Genomic DNA, 20,660 nt, shown 5'->3' with positions numbered 1-20,660 from the left:
GTCATTGGGCCCCAACAGTTGTCAATGCACTTCAATACCACTATAAAGCAGTAGTGTGGCTCCTGCCTTTTATATACCGCTTTCATAGTGGAATATCTGCTTGGTGTAGATGAGTCCTTAGTCTGTCATTTATTCTTTCGGCTCCCTAAACCCTCTTTTTATCTTATGATAAAGCCTAAGTATTTAATCCAGTTTCTTATTTGCTAATAATTCTGCACGCATTGAGGAACTGCAAAGATTTATCAGCACCCTAGGGCTGTGGGTGCGGGCACTGGACCAAAATTACCTTTCTATTTTTTCTTATTTGAGGAATGGCAAATGATACCGTTTAAAAAATAGCTACCGTATTAATGTCCTTAGCTTTACACAATACACTTCACAGAAGTGAACCAATTAGCTAAACAAGTATTTGTAAAGCAAATAAATATGAATACTTTGTTCTTTAAAGCTGAAATTAAAAACACAGAGAAACTCATTCCATTATTTTTATTCAGCAATGTGAACTTTTGTGAATCACTGTAGAGGAACACTTTTAAATTATATTTCTCAGCAGGGGTCAGGATAACAGTGGAACAAACATTTCTCTTTAAATGAAGTTCAGTTTTTTTAAGTTTGGATTCCATATACCAAGTATATTTTATTCTTTAAAAGCCTCCCAAAGGGTTTCTTTGAATATTCCCAGAAAAGTATTTTCAGTCTTAAGCAGGGATGCCCTGAAAACCTCGACAGTCTAAGGCTCTAAGGGTTTAGTTATTCCGTTCCAGAATTTGAATTTTAAACGACACAGTTGTGGTGAAGTCTCAGGGCTGTTTCCCCAGCTATAATTTTAAGTCATAGGAATGCTTTTGCAAGTTTACTTACATGTCTAAAATCAAAATGTGAGGAGGTTTTGTATACATTCAAAAAGGATGTCTCCAGAGTTTCAGTTTGTGGGCATATGAATAGACATGTGTGAAAACTTTTCGTTTTACAAGTCTACATTTTACAGGAGTACTTTGTAGCAACAATGTAGCTTAAAATCTTAATTTAGGATGCAGCCCTCAAGAGATGATGCCAAATACACAAACTGACAGGTCAGCCTAATGAGCTCACAGTGTTCACAATTTGGTACCCCACTGTGAAATATCTGAATTCTGATAGGACAAAGAGCATTTTGTATTTGATAGGTATTTCTGCTAATTTATGGAGGTCATGAGTGACTGGACATCACCTTTCCAGGAACTTTCTCACAGAAATAAATAACATTTCTTATTTTATTTATAAGATAAATAAATAGGTGGACACATTTGGAATCTTGAGAGTCATGGGGTGGGAGTGGGGGTGTTTCTACATTAACAGAATGTCTGCCGCAGCAGCAATAATTGGTCACAAAATATTCATTTCCCAGAAGGTAAACTGGTGAGAGGAAAGGAAACATATCTTACCCAAGAATCTAATTATGAGGCATAGGTGGAGTCTGAACCCCCACTGGAGGGCAGCACTTCGCTTTACAGTATATCAGCCTCCCACTTAATTTGTTTTAATTATAAAAAGAAAGAAAAAACTAGGTGGGCACCAAGAGGTGTCTGTGGCACATTTGTACCCATGGCACCATGATGGAGACCAGGACTCTTAGACATTTTGTAACTTATGACCACATTTTTAAGAGGCAGGGGCACAGAATATGCTCAGAATATGTTTTGGATATGCTCAGAGTATTATACATACTCTGAGCATATCCAAAACTCACTTTTAACAAACAAGGATATGGGAAACTGCGTGAAATTAAGTTGGACCTTTGTGTTGCCTCACTGTGTCAGCTCTGCCTCATTGCAGCTCCTCAATGTTTTTGGAAGGGATCTTCTCTCAGCCTTGTTTTCAGAGACAATTTAAACCAGATGTTCCAGGTCTTGAATCTGGAACATCCTACAAAGCATATGCTTTGCCACTGGTCTATGAAGCCTCCTTTTATTTTCCAGACACTGGTGTGTAACACACACACACTCACTATGTTTAACATTGGCTTGCAAAGGGAAAAAGCAATATACACAAAACAAGAAGATATAAATTGCTGTGGTAATTTAGAGTCACTGATGAAGTCAGCTATTGTCTATGAAAATGCATAGTGCAACAGAACAATTAGTCTACAAGATGTCACAGTACTTATCACTAAAGATAAACACTGCTATTTTGTGAAAATGAAAAAAGTTTCTTTCCTATCCTAGTGTTCTTTTGGGGTACCCTTTCTTATATTCCTTATACTGTTAAAAAAAAAAATCAAAACAGGACTATAATTCCTCTACTTGCATGTTTAGCCTACTGTTATGATCTAAAGGCAAAAATCTGGAGCAGAAGAGTAGGTTGTCCTGCAGTAAAGTTTTTCCAGGCAATGGGGGCAACCGGTAGGTAAGCTGATACCTTGCTGGAGTGGAGACACTTAGGTCCTGTTCACACAACACACTAAGTCATGGTTAGGCCACTAACTCTTTTGCAGCAAATGGTTAGTTAGTATGTTATGTAGCCACCATGGTCAGGAATGGTTCACACAACACACTAAGGCCCTTTCTACACCTAAGGTTTATCCTAGGCAAATGGAGGGATTGTCCCTGCCTGCTCCCGGGATCCCCTGTGTGGCATTTGGATGCACAGGAACGATCCCAGGATGATCCCGGGATATAGGGCTGGTGTAGACATGCTCTCAGTCAAGATTCACATGGTATGCTAATGTTTAGCTCAAAATGTGTAACCACCATGGCTTAGCGTGTTGACGGAACAGGGTCATAGGGTACTTCCACACAAGGCTTTTATGGTGCAATCATCCTCATTCCCTAAATTTTACAGGGTGTCCAGGTGATGACACCTCCATTTAATAACATAAAAAGAAGGTTAAACATTTTCTGATAAATATAAACACATTTGTAGCCTGCTCGTGTTTTCTGACCTTTCGGTCTTTCTTTTTATTACAAAAAAAAACTTGTTAAGGAAGAAAAGACAAAACAGTTGCAAACTGCCTTTTGATTATAATTGCTAGGAACCTTCCATCACGCAAGCACCCTTTATTTATATTTATTTATTACATTTATATCTGCACAACAACCTTGTGAAGTAAGTTAGGCTTAGAGACAGTGAAAGGCACTCAGGATCAAACCAAAAGTCTATCTAGTCCAGCATTCTATTTTCCACTGTGGCTAAACAGTTGCTTCTGGGAAGCACAACTAGTTCATGAAGGTGAGAACTGACTCCATAGAAGGCAGCTTCCTGTGCTTCTATGACAACTGAATGGTGGCCTAGGAATGCAGGAAGCTGCCTTATAAGGAGTCAGACCATTGGGCCATCTAGACCAGTATTGCCAACAGTATTGCTTTCCAGGGTTTCAGGCAGGATTCTTTCCTAGCCTTACCTGGAGATGTTGGGGATTAGCTGTGGGACCTTCAGCTGAGCTGCAGCCCCTTACCCAGTTTACTGTCTCTGAACGTAAAGGTTCAGTAAAGCCATTGACAGACCCACCCTTCATGAATCTCTCTAATCCCCCTTTTAAATCATTCTAAGCCTAGTGACAATGACAACTTCTTACAGTAGTGAATTTCATAAATTAATTATGAACTGAGTGAAGAAGTACTTTCTTTTGTCTGTATATACAACCTATCAACATACATTCACCAGTTGAATCGTGGCAGATGACATTAAGGGAACACTGATTCTCCATGTCCCTATTGGCATTTGGACGCCATATTAATCATCTGTGATTTGAGATTGATATTACATTAGGCTTGACAATGAATGACCTGCCAACATTTCTAACAGAAAATTTCTTCAAGCGGATATGAATCATCTTCAGTTTTAAAATGAGTCCATGATTTCTGTAAATACAGTTCATTTCTGCAATTCACCGAAGATTTACTTTTAAGAACATTGATGGGCCCTGTACAAACCTAGATTATGTGTAACCACAAACACTTGAGCTCTGGAGTTTTCAATGATTAAATTTGTGGGTTGGATCCAGACTTCGTCATGCTTAAAACAGATCCATTGAAACAAGTAGGACAAGTAAGTTGATTTCAATGAGCCTCATCTAGGTATGATTAAATCCAGATCCAATCCTTTATAAATACTTTGTGCTGTGACTTGTTATTTGCCACTCTCAGCCCTAACTTTATTTATTTATTTCATTTATATACTGCCTTTTTTCCTCCAAGGAACCCAAGGTGTTCATAATCCTCCTCCTCCTCTCCAGTTTATCCTAACAACAACCCTATGAGGTAGGTTGGGCTGAGAGTATGTGACTGGCCCAAAGTCACCCAGTGAGCTTCCACGGCCGAGTGGGGACTAGAACTCGGCTTTCCCGACTCCCACTGCACCACACTAGCTCTTTTCTGAAGTTATGCATAGTATGCTGTTTTTTCAACCTTCAGTTCCATGGTAATGAACTCGGAACTGAGTCAGAACTGAGCAATTATTCTGAGAACTGCCTTTTTGATACATCTCATGAGGATCCCTAAGATTGACCATGACTGGTCCCTTAAGTAGAAAAGGTGCAAGCAAGCACAATTTATGTGGAGGCTAATTTCAATTTCAGATCCCTCACAAAATTATCCTACTCCCATAAAGATCCTACTGGACTTGGCTTTTCTTCCTTGGGCTTCTTTAAATGAGCATTTTATAGCACACTCGTGACAGGCCACTCACAGATGTTTGTGGGTCATTCTAACAACGCCATCAGCCTCCTATGCATCTCCCACTCCAATTTCCGGTTTTAGCACTAAAAAATAAACCTCAGAAAACCTGACTCTTCTGGAATATATCACTATTTGTTGAGGTTTCCTGCTGAGTGCAGGCAAAGTTGCACTACAAAATGCCCACTAGAGGGTGTTGTCCCATTCAACTGCATTGAGCTGTACAAGCCACATGGTCGCTGTTCTCTTCCTGGTATAATTACAGCTCTTTGCAAATGCAGAAGAGAAGCAGGAAGCAGAGCCACAGTAAGGGAACGGGATCCCCCACCCCTGACTGAAGGAGCTCCTTCTCTGCATGTGGTTTGTCCTTCAGAGTCATTCATTCAGGTCCAAAAAAAGAGATTAAAGTTTAACATAGAGACTACCACATCACTGTGTACAGAGACATGTGTGAAATAGGCCCACACATGCAAAATCTGAGAGGTACCATGTCATTTTTGAATGGTTCTCACAAGATAAGCCTGTAAACCTAGTAATCTCTCATACCACACAGTTCATGCCAAAATAAAAATGTACTATTAATAAATGTTAAGTTTGGATTTGGAAATAGGTGAAGAGTTCAATTATTCAGCCTATTGGCAGACTCTTTAAAAGGTGAAAAAATATTATCATGCCCAAAAGGAAAAAATCATAAATTACAGGGGGTGGTGTGTGTGTGTGTGTGTGTGTGTGTGTGTGTGTGTGTGTGTGTGTATGTATGTATGTATGTATGTATGTATGTATGTATGTATGTGTATGTGTATGTGTATGTGTATGTGTATGTGTGGCTATTTCACTAATAAGTAAACTTACATTGTTGTTGTTTGTATTATGGGACAAAAATAAAATCTTTAACTACTTAAACCCACAGAGTGAACACAAGCTACCAGTTACTTTTGAGGACAATATGTTTTGATATTGCTAACTATGTATGTAACTTAATGAAATAGCTATTGAACATTAAGATATTTAGATTAGGGTAATTATATATAGTAATATATAATACTGCAAAGTTTCACAGTCATATTTAAAATTTGAACCTTCTATTTGCAAATATCAGATAGAAAAGAGATTATTTATAGAATATAAAAATACGTCCTTACCTTTGCATATGGAAGCTGAAACTCTTTAACAGTAGAATTTACAATCTGGCTATTAACCAAATTATGTAGACTTGTGAACGGCAGTCAAAATGTGCACTCATGATAATTTTGCAAATCATGCATCTACAATAATTTCAAAACTACAATCTCATTTGAACAGGAACAATCTAGGAACATAGGAAGCTGCCATACCGAATCAGACCATTGTTCCATCTGTCATATGTGGATGTACCTTTAAGAGGCCTGCAGCTGCTAAGTCTCCTGAACGGACGCGAAGTGGGCGAGAAGTGAGACTACCAGCAAAGTTTAAGGACTATGTTATGGGATAGTGGTAAAGAGCGAAGATTGACATGTTAAGATTTAATTGAACAAAAGATATTGTTTTTATGGAGAAGGGGGGGGATGTGATATGCAGATGTACCTTTAAGAGGCCTGCAGCTGCTAAGTCTCCAGGTCCTCATCGAAGGCCTGCGTGGGGCTTCTATTTCATGCACTTTGTGGCATGGGCCCTGTTGCAGGGAGTTTGGTGTGTCACTGTTCCAGGAGGTTTCAATAATAAAGGAATCCAGCAAGGAAAAGGCTCTGAAGTTATTGCCTGGTAATCTAGGGGCAAGCGGTAAGTTCAGCCCTATGGTCCCTATGCCTGAGGGATACCACACAATCTAGCCCAATATTCTTGACACTAACTGGCAGTGGCTCTTGAGGGTTTCAGACAGATGTTTTTCCAGCCCTTCCTGGAAATGACGGGGTGTGAACATGGGACCTTCAGCATGCTATCTGCATTTACTTTGTCCACAAAAAAATATGGGGTGATTACCTATCTATAATGTTTATGTCTGCAGCCTCGGCATTGTATTAAGGACAGTAAATAATCAACTGTATTTAACTAAATTGTAATTTTATCACCCAATTATAGAACTGGCTGTTTCATGCTTTCCAGCTCATCTGACCCTTCTGCTACAAAACAGGACTGTCTACAGCGCAGACACCGTAATCCAGCTAGAGCATGCAGGTGCACTGTATAATAGTGCCTGTAGACCAATTCATTTGGGATGTTAAGAGACTAATGCTAGAAAGCATCAAAGGGGCCTTAGGATTGCTCAAAAATCCCCTCCAAGTCCATAGATATAGCTATGCTCCGAGTTTGTTGGTCGGCTGGTTTTCTTAATGTTGGAGCCCACCTGCCATCCACCGCAGAAACCTCCATGGTAGTTTCCTTCTGTCGAATCTGACGTCAGAGAGGGTAGAAACTGGGTATTTTGGGTGCATTCCACTGGGCAGGGAGGGAACAGCCAAGGATCTTCAGGTTCCTAAGCCTTCCCAGATCCCAACCACACCCCCAACCCAGGAAAATATTTAGACACGCTTAGAGCGCATGTAAATATTTCTCTCCCATTGCTAGCAATAGGAAAGATGGGTTTTTCTTCCATCCATGGAAGCCTTGCCTCCCTCTTTTCTTCAGCCCTGCTGTGAAGAGCCAATAGAGCTCCATATATCAGCATAGGAGATTTCTCTAAATGTATAGATCAGTTAGAGCCCACATGTAAGCAAATTCCATCAAAGTTTATAACCTGGGTTGGAGAAAAACAGCATAGCTCCCATTAACCCAATTAATATTATCCACAGTAACAAAATTAGACAAGTCTTCAATTATTATTTTTTTAAAAAGCATTTGTTTGTCTTTGTCCATGAAACCCCATCATATTTGCCAAGGATTTGGCTGCTTCTGTTAAAAGAAGAGGGAGATAGACTTTTGACAGCCTGTCATACAAGTTCGGTTTAATTGTGACAGCACCCACAGATGTCTCACAGAAATCAGCACTGACGACAACAAAAACAAGGAAGAAAAAATGAACAACACGAAACAGGCTTAAAAATAAGAAATAAACCATTGATAATTTGAACACTTACGGCTGTCGTAGCATATGTTGCCCAAGGCACGTCCTGTTTGAAGAAGCACTTCCTGATCTTTGCAATTTAAGAGTTGCACCAGAGGTGGGATCAAGCTAGCATCTACACATGGATTCCGCATAAACTCTACAAGCCAAGGAAAGAGGTTTAATTAAAGGCTAGTGGTTGGGAATTGATTGTTTCTTGCTAACAGAGCCATTTTTCCTCCAGCAGATAGGTTTTCTGTTCCAAGTTCACATATACCAGAAGCGCTGCAGCTGCCTCTCTGTATGAGAGAACTTATTTATGTATGGAACACAAACACTCCAGTTCCAAAAAGCTAATAAACAAAAAGCCCTAGAAATTATGGGCATATTCATGGCATTGTGGATTCATTTGGTAAGAATAAAAAGTATTTTAAATAACCTTTGTTTTACGAGAAACTAAACACTGAGCATATTTGGGGAGCAATAAATACAGACAAGGAAAGATTTGAAAATCAGCAACTCTTGTTCTGCCCCTCATATATTAAATAGGATCTAAACAATCCAATGAAGGAAGATCTGGGTTAAAGCCACTGAACTTCTGTGTCTCTTCCTCTGACAGAGAATCGTGATTAAATCTTAGATGGAAGTAAAACAAAATTTTAAAGCTACAGGTCAACGCAGGTACAAAAGATTTTCAGCCAACTGATTAAGTTCAACATTTCCTAACCTAATCCCTTCCATATGTGCAAATTCCATTATTCTGGGAATGATGGGAGTTGGAGTCCAACACATCTAGTGGACTCCAGCTTGGGAAAGGCTGGATTAGTCTGATGGATTTTGACAAAAGATCCTTGGCGCTCCTTGGCCTCAAGTGAATCATAGAATAGTAGAGTTGGAAGGGGCCTATAAGGCCATCGAGTCCAACCCCGTTTATAAAATGAAAAAGTGCTCTGTTTATAAAATGAAAACAGAAATCAATGAACCTTACAAGGCTGCCTATATTATTATTATCATTAATAATAATTTTAAAAATTAATATTTATATAAAACTTTCAAAGAGTTCAAACCTCTTAACACGCATTATTTATTGCCAAAACATACAGCAGGTCCTTTTTTCGCTTTTTTTCTTTTTTACTCTACAGTAGGTGCAAGAAGCCCAATCTTGATCTTAAAAGCATTTCCACTCTCCAAGCTAGGGTCCCAACAAGCTGCAGCTGCTAGACATGCATTTGAAGTAATGTCTGCTTTGGCCCTTAGTGGCAATCCTTACAACAATCCTGTCCTGGACACAGACTGATTTTATATAATGTAATTAATATGCAAAGTGCTTTACAAATATACAGTACTCAGTCCAGAGGGCAGTGTGCATAGAAATGAAAGCTTCACATGTTGTTTCTAGCCATGGGATCCCTACTTCTAACAACTGGCCCTTCTGTCATGCACCAGGTACTCTGTACTTCAGTGGCTCTGATAGTAGCTGCTTTGCTACTTCACTACTCACCTATTCACTTGGAGGTAATGGCCACTCACCCTGGATAAGTGACTAATTGCACGGCTTCACTTATGCTTTGAAATGCATAAATGTTTTATTTTTATACAACTTTTACCTCTATAGGGAAAAAAGATGTTTTTAATAAATAAATAAATAAATAAATAAATAAATAAATATGAACCTAATGGTCTGGAACTAAAAACCTAAAAATTATTCACCTATGTGCACATGCAGCAACACCACATACTGTGACAGTTTATGCATATTATATTTAGTTACAAAAGCTGGATTTCCGAACTGCAACTAGTGCGGTTAAGAGCCAGTGTGGTGCAGTGGTTAGCGTGCTGGATTGGGACTCAGAGTTCTAGTCCTCACGAGGCCATGAAACTCACAGGGTGACTTTGGGCCAATCACTGATTCTCAGCCTAACCTACCTCACAGAGTTGCTGGGAGGATAAAATGGAAGAGAAGGAGGATCAAGCACATCACCTTGGTTTCCTTAGAGGAATCGTGGGACATAAATGTAATAAATAAATACACAATGAACTACCATGAGTATCATGTGGAAACTGACCAGTTGGGTTTCTAGACTAGAATCCTCAAAAAGAATTAAGAAAAATTCTTTACTTCCCCTGCTACCCAATCCATTAAAATCTGCTATTCAAGGTTTCCTTACAAGAGGATAGGGGAGTAAGAACAAGAGCCATGCTGGATCAGACCAAGGGTCTACAGCATTTTGTTCACACAGCGGCCAATCAGCTGTCAACCAGGGAACCACAAACAGGACATGAGTGCAACAGCACCCTCCCACCCATGTTCCTCAGCAACTAGTGTATATAGGCTTACTGCCTCTGATACTGGAGGTAGGACAGCCATCAGCACTAGTAGCCATTAATAGCATTCTCCTCCAGGAATTTATCCAACCCCCTTTTCAAGTCCTCCAGATTGGCGACCATCACCACATCTTGTGGTACGGAATTCCATAGTTTAACTATGTGCTGTGTGTGAAGAAATCCTTCCTTTTATCTGTCCTGAATCTCCTGCCAATCAGCTTCATGGGATTACCTCGGGTTCTAGTATTATGGGAGAGGGAGAAAAATGTCTCCCTGTCCACATTCTCTACACTATGCATAATTTTGTACACCTCTATCAAGTCTCTCCTTAGCCTCCTTTTTCCAAGCTAAATAATCCCAGCTGTTGTAACCTTCCCTCATAGGGAAGATTCTCCAGTCCCTTGATCATTTAGTGGCCCTTTTTAAAAAAAACTTTTTCCAGTTCTATGATATCTTTTTTTTAGGTATAGTGTTCAGAACTGTACACAGTATTCTGAGTGTGGTCACACCATAGATTTGTAATAGAGGTACCGATAAGCACTCTCTCAAGCAACAGTGAGGGTTTGCCATTAGATAAAGTACAGCACTACCCTGCATGTAACCACTACCCTATTGTAAATTCAATCTCACCCAAGTTACTGGGGCGCAGTTAGATTTGCTCTGTTCCACCCATCTCCTATAAGATTTGTGCTAGTATCTGTTAAGAAAATAATGGCAGCTCAAGGACACTCAGCTTGTAGGAGTTTAAGAGTTTACTGGAGATAGCATTACAAGATATTTGGATTCAGTTCAATAGGCCCTTCTGAAAATTCCATCAGTAAAGATTTCACTTGCATCTCCTTTACAGCATAGACTTGGGTATCAAAATGGCCCTAACAGTCCTTTAGAGAAAAATCCAAAGCTTGTCTAAACAGCAACAGGATGGCATTAACAGATAGATCAATGTATATAAGAATGCATTGAAAATGAACACCAAAGTCGAGCATTAACACAAATTATAGAATTAAAATTTAACCAACAAACTTTGTATGAATATGTCTGCAGTGGTACGGGTAGACACAACTGTGAACAGGGGCTCTTCAAGTTTCACCTAATAATGAAAATAGATAACGGAATTGCTACAACAGCGATGCATCTAGTGAATGGATGACTAAGAACTTATCTATTATCAAGGCAGAACGAAACAAAAGGAGTGGAGAAAGAGAAATGAAAGACAACTATTCTATAAAATGGAAACATAAATGAAGTAAAACATACTGACAAGTGAGCTGCAAAACTGAAGATGTTCCAGCAGAAAAGGCCTTGTGGAAAACCTCACCATTTTTGGCTACTTCTGCTATGACGTTAGCTACTTTTGCTGTGCAGGAAGACTGTGGAGTCAACAAACTTGCAAACACCTGGAGGATCCCACTTTTCTGGATTTTTTCACTTGTCTCCGTGTCTGAAAAGACAGAAATACATACAACAGAACTTTTGTGAAAGAAAACGCAAGAATTAGGATATTGGGAGCCAAACTAAATGTTCTGGCAAACATGCATAGTTTAGCTACGGCCTCAGCTAGACCTACCTGGTATTGCGCAATGGAGGGGTAAAGATCTTGTGATATTTTTATTACGAGATTCCCCCTCTGTTTACACATGGCATGTGACGACCTCGGAGAGAGAAGATGTCGCGCCTGCCATTTTCTTTTTTAAAAACAAACAGAAGATGTGCACAAGTGCATGTACGCTCAAAGGTAGGTGGGTTTTTTTTAAAAAAAAATCCCCACTCACCCCACCCACCCCTGATGGGCACAGAGCTCCCGAGGAGCTCTGCGCCCCGTGCGTGGGTCCCAGCTCCTCACGAGTAACTGTGAGGAGCCAAGACAAACTGCAATGCCCACACACATGTTCCGCGGTCTCAGGATCAGCCTGAGTCCGCAGAAAAAGTGGGCTCAAAGGGCAAGGCAAGATCCTGGGGCAAGGGAGGGATCATCCCTTCCTGATCCCAGGATCCCCTATGCGTCATGTGAATGCACAGGGATGATCCCGGGGATCGCACCAGGATTTCACCCTGTCTAGCTATGGCCTATGTGTGATAGGTTTCATTACACTGGTGTGATAGGTTTCATTACACATGGCCCAATTCAGACTGGAACTGTGGCAGCCTGGAGGGGGTGTTAAGCCCCCTGCTTTCCCTTAAGTTCTACCTCCCTGCAAAGGGAGGGGGTTGAAAAAAGAGGGGAAGTTTCCATTGACGTTAACGGAGACAATTCCTTTTTTAAATATCTCCTCAAGGGTGTATGCGTGGAATTTTGGGTCAAAAACAGGTCTCAAAATTCTAGGAAAACAGGATCCAAAATCCTCCCCTCCCAGAGCACCATGGTTTCGATCTGAGTCAGGGCCACAAAGGCTTACACTAGCATAAGGAAGCCTATCATACATAGTTAAACTATGCACGATTACCATAACATTTAGTTTAGCCCTGAGTTTCACACCTCAAATGAAATTCTGAATATAGACCTGAATTGCAACAGTACTGAAGAAGGATCCCTTTATGATACACAAGCCAGGCACAGATGTTTCAGTAACACAGTGCTATTTACATAAGGAGCTGCCCAATATCTCATGTGAGACTATTTATCTGTTAATATTACAGACCAATATATAGTGGAAAAATAGATATGGTATTCTTATTTTGCATATAGAAGGAAAAAGGCAGGACTGTACAGGATCTGGGGTTAGACGATCACATGGGGGGGGGGGGGAAGCCATCATGGCTTCTTTTCCCAGCCATTTGCCTAATTACCCGTAATGTGGTTCAGGTTATCATGTCATCCGAAGCCGTTGAGGTGCACATTGGGGATTCAGATGACACAATAACTTGCACTGTGTTGTGGTTAATTAGGGGAATAGTGGTTGCATGAGTGGCATAGGGCAGGGAAAAGCTACTTCTCTCCTCCCCCACCCCATTATCATCCAAACCTAGCCACTGGGACTGTTGTGGTCCAACTAACAATGGATATTAGGTTAGTTTTACTCTATTTTTACAGTACTATCCTGCATTTCCTTTAAGTTGCTCAGATGGATGTTTTGCCTGCACTCTGGCTGCGTCCAGACAACACAATAGTCAATGATCAGTAAATAGTCAACTCCACGGTTGATTACTGAGGGGGTACTCCCCACACAACATTGTAATCAACTGTGGTGTGGATTATGACCAATGTCGAATTGACTATTAATCAATGGTGTATTTGACTGTCACATCCCCTGCCCTCTTTCCCCTCCCCCAGACCTCCCACTAGTATCTCATCAGCCATTGTGAGTTCTGTTGGCTGGACTAGAGCAGCCGCCACTGCTTTGGCCACTCTTGCCAGGGGACTCTGTAGTCGCCAAAAATAACCAATTGTCTGCGACGAAATAATCAATGCTGCCCGACACATGACACGATAACCAACGCTTGTTCAAATAATCAACTCTGCACAGCATTGGTTATTTACATTGGTTATTTTGGCCGAATAACATGAATTGTCTTGTCAGACAACACAATAATCCACCGTTAACTATTTAACCCATCGTTGACTATTTAACCTACCATTGGTTATCGTGTTGTCCGAACCCGGTCAATACCTCTGAGATCATCAACTAAGGATCAACCTGTATGTTACCTTAACACATAGTATGCAACTATGCCAGTTCTATTTTCCTATTAAAAAAAAATCACAGGGCATCTGATCTCAACTGGGAGCCTAATGTGAGAGATAGGGAAGCTTTAACCTTTGTCCCTCACTGTGGTCCTGATCTGGATCAGGAAGCCTGTGCCTACAATTTGCATAAGAGGAAAAAATCCAGCTCATAGTGATGTATTGCTTCTACCTGAATCAGAACCTATAATAGCTCTCCATATCCCTTCATATCTCCCTCTGCAGAGCCCAGCCTCTCCAGGACAGGTGAGACCCTGCTCTCTGGGCACACATCTTCCCAGGAAAGAGTTGTGCACAGGCACACAGAGTCCAAAATGCATCACATGAAACTGATGGAGAGTTCTCTACTTCAGAAATGGGATTTTCCCCAAAGAAGGCCTAGAAATATAGCTGTTTTATACAATATGCATGTTTCTTAATAAACAACAGAAAAAGTAAAACATGTAATATCAGAGAGAAATTGATGTTTAAAATTTTGGAGCCTCAATTAAAAGAAGCCACAGGGCAGTGGTTTCTTCTTCTTCTTCTTCTTCTTCTTCTTCTTCTATTTGTCACAATCTACTGGGAGCTGGTTTTGCAAACACCCCATTGTGCTTCCCATTGTTTTTTATAAGGTAAACAGAAGAGAAGTCCCCAGTAGATTGTCTCTATTGATTTTTAATTATCCCTACAATATTATCCACAATTAGCATGCAAGATACAATAGTGTGATTCCACCTGCTGCACGACACAGAACCTTATCCACCATAGATTTGTTTTTATCATCTACGTTTTGACGGACTTGTTAGCTGTGTAAATTAAATCAATGGGATAAAATGTATCCTAAAAAGAAGCGAGAAAATAAAATTAAGCTCTTGCCTCAGGTTAGCTGTGTGCAGCAGAGATGCTCTGATTTATGTGATGGAGATCAGATCAGCAAGTACCAATAAAACACAATGACAGGCTTAAACAGACATCTGGTGTAAACTGGATTACCAGATATCCTTCTCTTAGCATAACAAGCCATGCAAAGGAAACTAACATTCTGCCAGTTTTCTCTTCTGCTTTTGATTCTTTGCATCATAATATCATCTAACAAAAACAGAGGTCTCACCAGCACAGGACTGGTTTGCACTGGTTTGGCACTTCTACACTGAATCAAAAGCATGGTAAATGTTGATGGGAAAAGCAGACATAATGCTGTATAGAAGAACCTCGAGTCAACGTTATACATTGGTCTCAGCAAAACGTATGAGCTACATTAGCCTTACATTTAGTCCTATTTAACATGACCTATTTACTCGTTGAGTGGTGAAAAAGAATCCCAGGAGGAGTGCTGGTAGTTGATGGAGGCCACAGTTGGACAAATCATCAGTCAACAAGGACAAAAACAAATTGGTCTAAAACCCCCAAGAACCAGTTCAGGGCAAAGGGGGCACAGTAGATAATATTTGAATATTCTAGGATACCAAAATACGTGTTAAGAATTACCTATCATACACAAGTGGGATCTGCTGGTGCTTGCAATTTTTGAACTAAAGGACTGTTTCAATGATAATTTATCCTGGAATAACTAGTCAGGAAGCCCTCTCTTAGGGAAATGAGTTGGACCCATAAAGGTGATTTCACACATTAGAAATATACAAACAAAACAAAGAAAGATACCAGGTCAGGTTATTTGTCCATCTAGCCCAGTACTGCCTTCTCTGACTAGCGACTCTCCAGGTTCTCAGACAAGGGTCTTGCGCATCACCTGCTATCTGAAACTTTTCACTGGAGATACCAGGGACTGGCCTTCAAACATTCAGGAAGCACAGTATATAATCTCAAACTATAATCTTCTCCTAAATCCCCAACTCTGTGATCGGATATAAGAAAAGCTCCAATGGATCAGACCAAAGGCCTACCTAGTTCAGCACCCTGATTTCCAAAACAGCAAACCACATGTCTCTAGGATGCCCAAAAGCAGGACATGAAGGCAATAATGCCCTTTTGCTTGTGTTCAGAGGCATGCTACTTTTGATCCTGGAGGGAGCATAAGAACATAAGGAGACCCATGCTGGATCAGACCAAGGGACCATCTAGTACAGCATTTTGTTCACACAACGGCCAACCAGCTGCCCAGGGAAAACCCACAAATGGAATATGAGAGCAACAGCACCCTCCCAACCATGTTTCCCAACAACTGGTGTACATAGGCACACTGTCTCTGATATTGGAGCTGGCATATAGGCATCAGGACTAGTAATCTTCTCCTCCAGAAATTTGTCGAATCCCCTTTTAAAGCCATCCCAAATGGTGGCCATTACTGCATATTGTGGAAATGAATTTCATAGTTTATCTATGTGCTGTGTGAAGTACTTCCTTTTATCTGCCTGAGGGCTCATCTACACCAAGCAGGATATTGCACTATGAAAGAGGTATATAGAAGGCAGGAGCCACACTACTGCTTTATAGTGGTATTGAAGTGCACTGACAACTGTTGGGGCCCATTGACACATACCATATACTGCTTTCATACCACTCTTATAGTGCTATATCCTGCTTGGTGTAGATGTGTCATGGGCCCCAACAGTTGTCAGTGCACTTCAATATCACTATAAAGCAGTAGTGTAGATCCTGCAGTGCACTTCAATATCACTATAAAGCAGTAGTGTGGCTCCTGCCTTTTATATACAGCTTTCATACCACTTTCATAGTGGAATATCCTGTTTGGTGTAGATGAGCCCTCAGTCTCTCACCAATCAGCTTTATAGGATGACCCTGGATTTTAATATTATGAGAGAGGGGAAAATATGTCTCCCCATCCATATTCTCCACACCGTGCATAATTTTGTAAACCTTTATCATGACTCTTCTCACTTGCCTTTTCTCTAAACTAATAGTTCCAGCTGTTGTAACCTTTCCTCATAGGGGAGTTACTCCAGCCCCTTGATCATTTTAGTTACCTATTTCTGCACTTTTTCCAGCTCTACTATATATATATATATATATATATATATATATATATATATATATTGTGTGGTGACCAGAACTGTACAGCGTATTACAAGTGTGGCCGCACCATAGATGTATATAAGGGTAGTATAATCTTGACAGGCGTGAGCAAGTGTGTAGGCTCCCAACCATTTGCTTGCTTCCAGTGGGCTGAACCACCCAGAGATGACCATTTTTGGATTGTTCTCAGTGATCTGCAAACCCAGAACTCTGGACTGTTGAGGATGAAACAACCTAGAGTTATAACCCAAGAACAAACCATAGGTTACAACTCTGGGTTGTTTCTCCCTCAACAAGGTTCGCAAGTTTTGGAGAGCACGCGAGGGACAAGGCATCCCTGTGTTGTTTAGCACACTGGAAGTGGGAAAGTAGTCAGGAAAGGAGCTTGATTGCTCCTAAAATTTTATAGTGTTTTATAGTATTTATTTATTTATTGCCAATCTGTATGTGCTTGTATGGTGTTTTTATACTGTATGCTGCTTTCAGAGAGTTCTACTCTTTAAGGCGCCCTAGAAATAATTTTAAATAAATTTCTTTGCCCTAGAAAGATGAGAGAGATCAGGCATGCAGCTTAGGTGTACTCCTGGATCCATCATTGTTACTTGAGGCCCAGGTGGCTTCAGTGGCCCAAGAGTGGCTTTTATCAGCTTAGGTTGATATACCACTTGTGACCTTATCTGACAGATAGTTACAGTTATCCATGCTCTGAATATTTCCCAGTTGAATTACTGTAATGCATTGTATGTGAGGTTACCACTGAAAATGACTCAGAAACTTCAGTTAGTTCAAACACTAGGTTACTAGTGATGCCAGGGCTTACGTTAGCTCCATTGGTTTCCAGTTACAAACGCAATTCAAAATGTTGCTATTGATCTTTAAAGCCCTAAACGTCTTGGGACCAGAATATCTAAAAGAACAAGAGTCTGTACCATATGTACTTGCTTGGACCCTTAGGTCATCTTTGGAGGGCCTCTTCCAGGTGCCCCCACCAAAGAAAGCTAGGTGGGCAGCTACAAGAGAGAGTGTGTTCTCAGTTGTGGCACACCACTTATGGAATATCCTCCCCAAACACATTAGCCTGGCACCTACATTGTTTTCTTTTTGGTGTCAGGCAAAGACCTTTCTTTTCTCTCAGGCACGGTAGAGACCTAGTTCTAGAATTCTATGGTTGTTCGTTGTTTTGTATCACTTTGTATTTTATGCTTTTAAATATTTGCATTGTATTTTGTATTTTTAACTGTTTGTACTCTGCCCAGAAAACATTGGTTATTGCACTGATAAAAATATATAATAAAGAAAGAAACCCATGGTTGTTTCATTATGTGAAATGGATCACACTGTTTAAAAGCAAAAACACAATTAGAATTGGTAGTGATGCTGGGAAAGGGAGAAGAAGAAAGCAGGTTGAAAAACATGACAAGATCAGTGGTGTTTCAGAGGCAGTGGCCTCAGGCACTTAAAAGATCTTTATTTAACTGTTAAAATATTCAAAGATCCCTTCTTATTTTGCACTTATGTAGACTTGAAAACACAGACCAAGGTTACGGGAGTTGCAGGCTACAGCCATCAGAAAGGAATTTTAATAAGCAACCATTTTTAAGGACACTGGTGAGTTTTACTTTTCCCTGGGTAGGAGCCAAACAGGATGGGTAGGTGGTGGTGATGGGGTAAGACTATGAATTGATACAGCGACTCCAACTTACAAAAAGAACCTCTCGGTGCTACAACATCTGCTTCACACAGGCCAGAAATCTGCAGGGCATAGGGAGAGAAAGGAGTCACTAATAATAATGAACTGGAGATGGTAAGGAAGACGTTCTCTTATTACCATTTTAAAGAGCTCCAGAATTGTGCCTACTAACTTGGATCCTGATGCATGCTGTGCTACAGATGAACTATTAAGACTGGCATAGCAGAGTTGCTAAGGCTGCAAGCCTATACCTATTTACCTGGGAGTAAGCCCCATTGTAATCAATGGGATGCACTTGTGAGAAAACATCAACAGGATTGCACTCCAAGAATCTGGGCTGTGCACAGCCCCCACTCCTAATCTCACAGTTACAAATTCAATGTGTGTTCTTCGAAAAGCCACAGCCTCAATTTCCCCATATCAACATTACAGGGATAACACTGTCCTATTGTGGAAGGCTGCTATAAGGATTGTTGAGATCATGTACATTCAGCATCAGGAAGTGGTATATACATGCCAAGTATTGTTTATCTATATTAACACCTGGGAATAGGGCAGGACAATGTGGGCACCTGTCTAATGGAACTTCCAGAGAGCATCTGAAAACAAATTGGGATTCTTTTCTCTCTGCAAATATCTATCTGCTGACTGATAAGTGCTGGGGGCTGAGACTCCATCCAGAGTGCTTAGCAGAAGTGAGACAATAGCTAACAAATGCTTTGTCAGGCTGCAGTGAAAATATTAAATATCCTTTAAATAATGTGAAAAGTGACCTTTTTTCTATTTCCATTTTGACAGGCAATAAAAACCAGTTTAACATCCCTTTGTTGTAAATTAGTACTGTTGCTGCTGTTAACACATCACCCACTTTGTGACTGTCAAACAAATTCTAAGATCTTTTTGGCAAGAATTCTCAATGCTATCCTTTTATTAAGTTCATATTCTGTGCAACTGCCTAATCCTTCCTGTATCTTATCACAGCAGAGATGAGTGGCAACATTTCTAGCACTCCAGGGCTTAACAAAAACTGAAGGAGGGAGAAGAAGGCACCCTCATCCTTTCAATTCTGACTGAACAGCCGAGGACGGAGATCTTTCACGGTGATGGACATTTCTGCCTTTTAGCCACTACTGCAAATGTTGACTCAGACCGCTAGTCCAGAGGGGATCATCAACATAATGCAATCTGACCTGCTGAACAACACAGCCTGCTGAATTCACCCATCTGCCTGCATTTATGTAAGAAAACTTGTGAACCCAAAAGGCCAGCACTCAGTAACCGCTGCTCGAGAGCTAAATGTCTTTTGCATTTACCATCTCTGCAATCCCCTTAAATGTGTGGATGACCTATTATTAAAAACTATCCTTTGCCTCTCATGCATACAAGGGCTCATTTCAATTTTAATAAATTTATCAAAGGGAGTAAAAACGTTATGCAGTTGAAGGAGTTCTTTAAAATAAACATAAACACACACACACACACACACACACACACACACACCAGAATTCCTGAACTTTTTGGTTGAAAGAATAGAAAAGGCAATTTGGTCTTAATTTCTAAAGTATTTGGCTTGACTGTGTGATACAAAGAATCTGGCATGACAGGGAAAGTGGCAAATGGCATTTAGTAAAAAATTTCAACATGAACTAATTATATGTGACTGTAGACACGAAATCATTATCAAAGACATTTAACCCAGCCTTCCCCAACCTTGTACCCTTTGGATGTGTTAGATTATAACTCCCATGATTGCCACCCAGCATAGCCTAAGTTACAAAGGCAAGACACAAATGTAGTTGTCTACATTAGACTGTCTTAGCTTTCCCTCCACTACTTATGCCTGAGGTGAAGGACAAGATAGTGACCTCATGTTTGACTGGACTGGTAGTTGAAACTTACTTCAACACTGGCAAACGGCTAGAATTTTCCACCATATCTGAGGCAGCAGGCCAGTTTAGAGAACTCAGGACATGTTATGTGGCACCCACAGCTCTGTCCTTCAACAGTAGGGAACAGCCAGAATTCATGAGGAACAGCTGGGATCCTGAGGCAGCCACCTCACTCTCTGCCTAATGGTAAGGCCAGCCCTACTCATAGGTTAGGATTATGTTATTAATTTTCAAAGAGCTTTAAAATCTACCTGCAGCCCCCCCCCCCCCCAAAAAAAAGGTGGAAGATGAAATTCTATCTCTGAAGCTAAGCAGGTCTGGGCATGGTTAGGATCTGGATGGGAGGCTGCTTAGGAAACCTAACCTATAGCCCTCTGAGCACAATGAAAGAGAAGGTGGGGTATATATCGAGTCAATTCCTCACAGA

At 40.6% G+C, this 20,660-nt stretch overlaps 1 protein-coding gene across 6 annotated transcripts in view; it reads right to left on the bottom strand.

Moving 5' to 3' along the window:
• RAP1GDS1 (Rap1 GTPase-GDP dissociation stimulator 1) overlaps nt 1-20,660 on the bottom strand; it is a 128,969-nt gene that overhangs the window by 43,383 nt on the left and 64,926 nt on the right. For 4 of the 6 annotated variants that reach the window (XM_063135926.1, XM_063135925.1, XM_063135927.1 and 1 more), the window contains exons 3-4: nt 11,315-11,437; nt 7,706-7,831 (exon numbers count right to left, since the gene is read on the bottom strand). In XM_063135926.1, coding sequence (XP_062991996.1) covers nt 7,706-7,831; nt 11,315-11,437 — 249 coding nt within the window. Of the gene's footprint in view, nt 1-7,705; nt 7,832-11,253; nt 11,438-20,660 lie in introns of those variants that run through there. The other 2 variants (XM_063135929.1, XM_063135930.1) reach the window with 2 other exon arrangements.

This window comes from Elgaria multicarinata, chromosome 10 (genome assembly GCF_023053635.1).
Source record: "Elgaria multicarinata webbii isolate HBS135686 ecotype San Diego chromosome 10, rElgMul1.1.pri, whole genome shotgun sequence".
NCBI classification, from domain to species: Eukaryota; Metazoa; Chordata; class Lepidosauria; order Squamata; family Anguidae; genus Elgaria; species Elgaria multicarinata.
Note: the sequence above shows the minus strand (reverse complement) of the source record. Positions and strands in the feature narration are given on the sequence as shown.